Consider the following 2,101-nt stretch of genomic DNA (forward strand, 5'->3'; position numbering starts at 1 on the left):
CTAATAGGCAAAAATATTTGAATAGATATCACTATGAAACGTTCCCAATTTGTTATGTACATATAAACTAAGAAAAAATATATTGCAAGTTTTCTAAAATGTATGTTTATATATGCAAATGAGGCACTTCCCCATTAAATATGTGCACATTTATGGATGCAATAAGGCAAAATTATGTAAAATAAACGACTAAATGTGTGTTATTGACGTTTTATTGTCACTAGTTTCATAGAAGACATGTTTAGGAAGCAAAATATAACAAAATCTCAAAATCAACAAAAAAAAGTATATTTGACTATTCACCTGCAGTGTCTCGCCTTAAGGAGGGAGAAACTAACACGACAAAAAAGTTAAATGCCGGGGGGTTGAACATTCTCCTGTCTCCAGTTATTACCCAAGTATTTCAACCTGCGGAACAGGCTCCTCATCTCCTCACGACATGACAATGACATGACAGGGTTCAGATGTTCAGACGTTCATCATCGTGGGGAGAATGAACACCACTTCGGGAGCTCTATTGTAGTGTTCTGACTCTACTTCACAATCTTGACCCAAATAATTCACATAGGAACAAATACTTGGAATTACTAAAGATGAGGAAGAAATTCTTTCCATGGATTTTACTTTTAGCTGTATTTTCGTTAATGCACAATGTTAATTGGCTTTACCTCAGCTATGTTAACTGCTGTAAAACGAGATCACCATATGGATTTAAACGGACATGGAGTCAAACCAGGAATGTCTCCGCATCAACGGTAAAGAATTCGGACGAAACAAAGCTGGTGACAAACTTGCCCCCCTGCCCAGACACATCTCCTCATCTGCTGGGTCCGTTCACCGTGGAGTTCAACTCGCTGCGGACTCTCGACACTATCCGCACGGAGAACCCAGCTCTCCAGGAGGGAGGACTCTTCAAACCCCCAGACTGCATCGCCTCGCAGAAGGTGGCGGTCATCATCCCGTTCCGCAATCGCTCCGAGCACCTGCTGCACTGGCTCCACTACCTTCACCCCTTCCTCCAGCGCCAGCAACTCAACTACGGGGTCTACATAATCAACCAGCACGGAGAAGGGACATTCAACAAAGCCAAGCTGATGAACACCGGTTATGTCGAAGCATTGAAAGAGTACAACTATGACTGCTTTGTCTTCAGCGACGTGGATCTGATTCCTATGGATGACCGTAACACCTACAGGTGTTTTAAGCAACCTCGTCACCTGGCCGTGGCTGTTGACAAGTTTGGCTTCAGGTTAGACTATGCCACTCTCTTTGGTGGAGCCACATCACTGTCCAAAGAGCAGTTCTTGAAAATCAATGGCTTTTCCAATCAGTTCTGGGGTTGGGGAGGGGAAGACGATGCTATCCAGCTACGCTTCACCTACAGAGGAATGCATATTTCCAGGCCTAATGAGATCATTGGCAAATGCCGGATGATCAAGCATCAGCGGGACAGGAAGAATGAACTTAATCACAGGAGACTTAATCTAATGTATAATACAAGACACACCATGGGCAAAGATGGAATCAACTCCCTCAACTACACTGTTGTTAACATCAAGAAAGACAGGCTCTTCACTTTCATCACTGTTATCATGTGATTCATGGAAAGAATCAAGTGTAGCACTCAACACTTTGATGAACATTGTTACTCAGCCCTTCCTGATGACTTGTCGTACAGAACTTGTAAGTCGCTTTGGATAAAAGTGTCAGCTAAATGACTAAATGTAAATCTAAATCAATTCTGCATAGTGGCGTCGTTAGCCCTGGGCTTCCGGGGCTTTAGCCCCGGATGTTTTTCTCCTAGCCCCGGACCTTAAAAAAAAAAAAAAAAAAAAATTGTTTACATTTTTTTTTTTTTTTTTTTTTTACCTTTTTTTTTTTTTTAAGATGTCAGCATCCCCATTGTCTGTGCTGAATGTTTGTTAGTGTTTGGTATTTTTTTTTGGTTTTAAGTACTTTTAATCCATTTTTAGTAAGTAGTTTTCATTTGATCCTATAATTTTTTCATTCACCGATTTGTGGACTTTTTTTTTTGTATCCTGAAAGGCGCATTATAGATCAAATGCATTATTATTATTATTATTATTATTATTATTATTAT

The 2,101-nt window shown here is 40.2% G+C and overlaps 1 protein-coding gene across 1 annotated transcript; it reads left to right on the top strand.

The window, feature by feature from the left end:
- Positions 1-644: 644 nt before the first annotated feature.
- On the top strand, positions 645-1,598 carry LOC311243084 (beta-1,4-galactosyltransferase 1-like; the record flags this gene model as incomplete). Its single annotated transcript, XM_084332155.1, has 1 exon — positions 645-1,598. The coding sequence occupies one exon, from the start codon at positions 645-647 to the stop codon at positions 1,596-1,598; it is 954 nt and encodes a 317-aa protein (XP_084188281.1).
- Positions 1,599-2,101: the final 503 nt, after the last annotated feature.

The sequence above is a fragment of the Notolepis coatsorum genome, assembly GCF_963971535.1.
Source record: "Notolepis coatsorum genome assembly, chromosome: 16".
NCBI classification, from domain to species: domain Eukaryota; kingdom Metazoa; phylum Chordata; class Actinopteri; order Aulopiformes; family Paralepididae; genus Notolepis; species Notolepis coatsorum.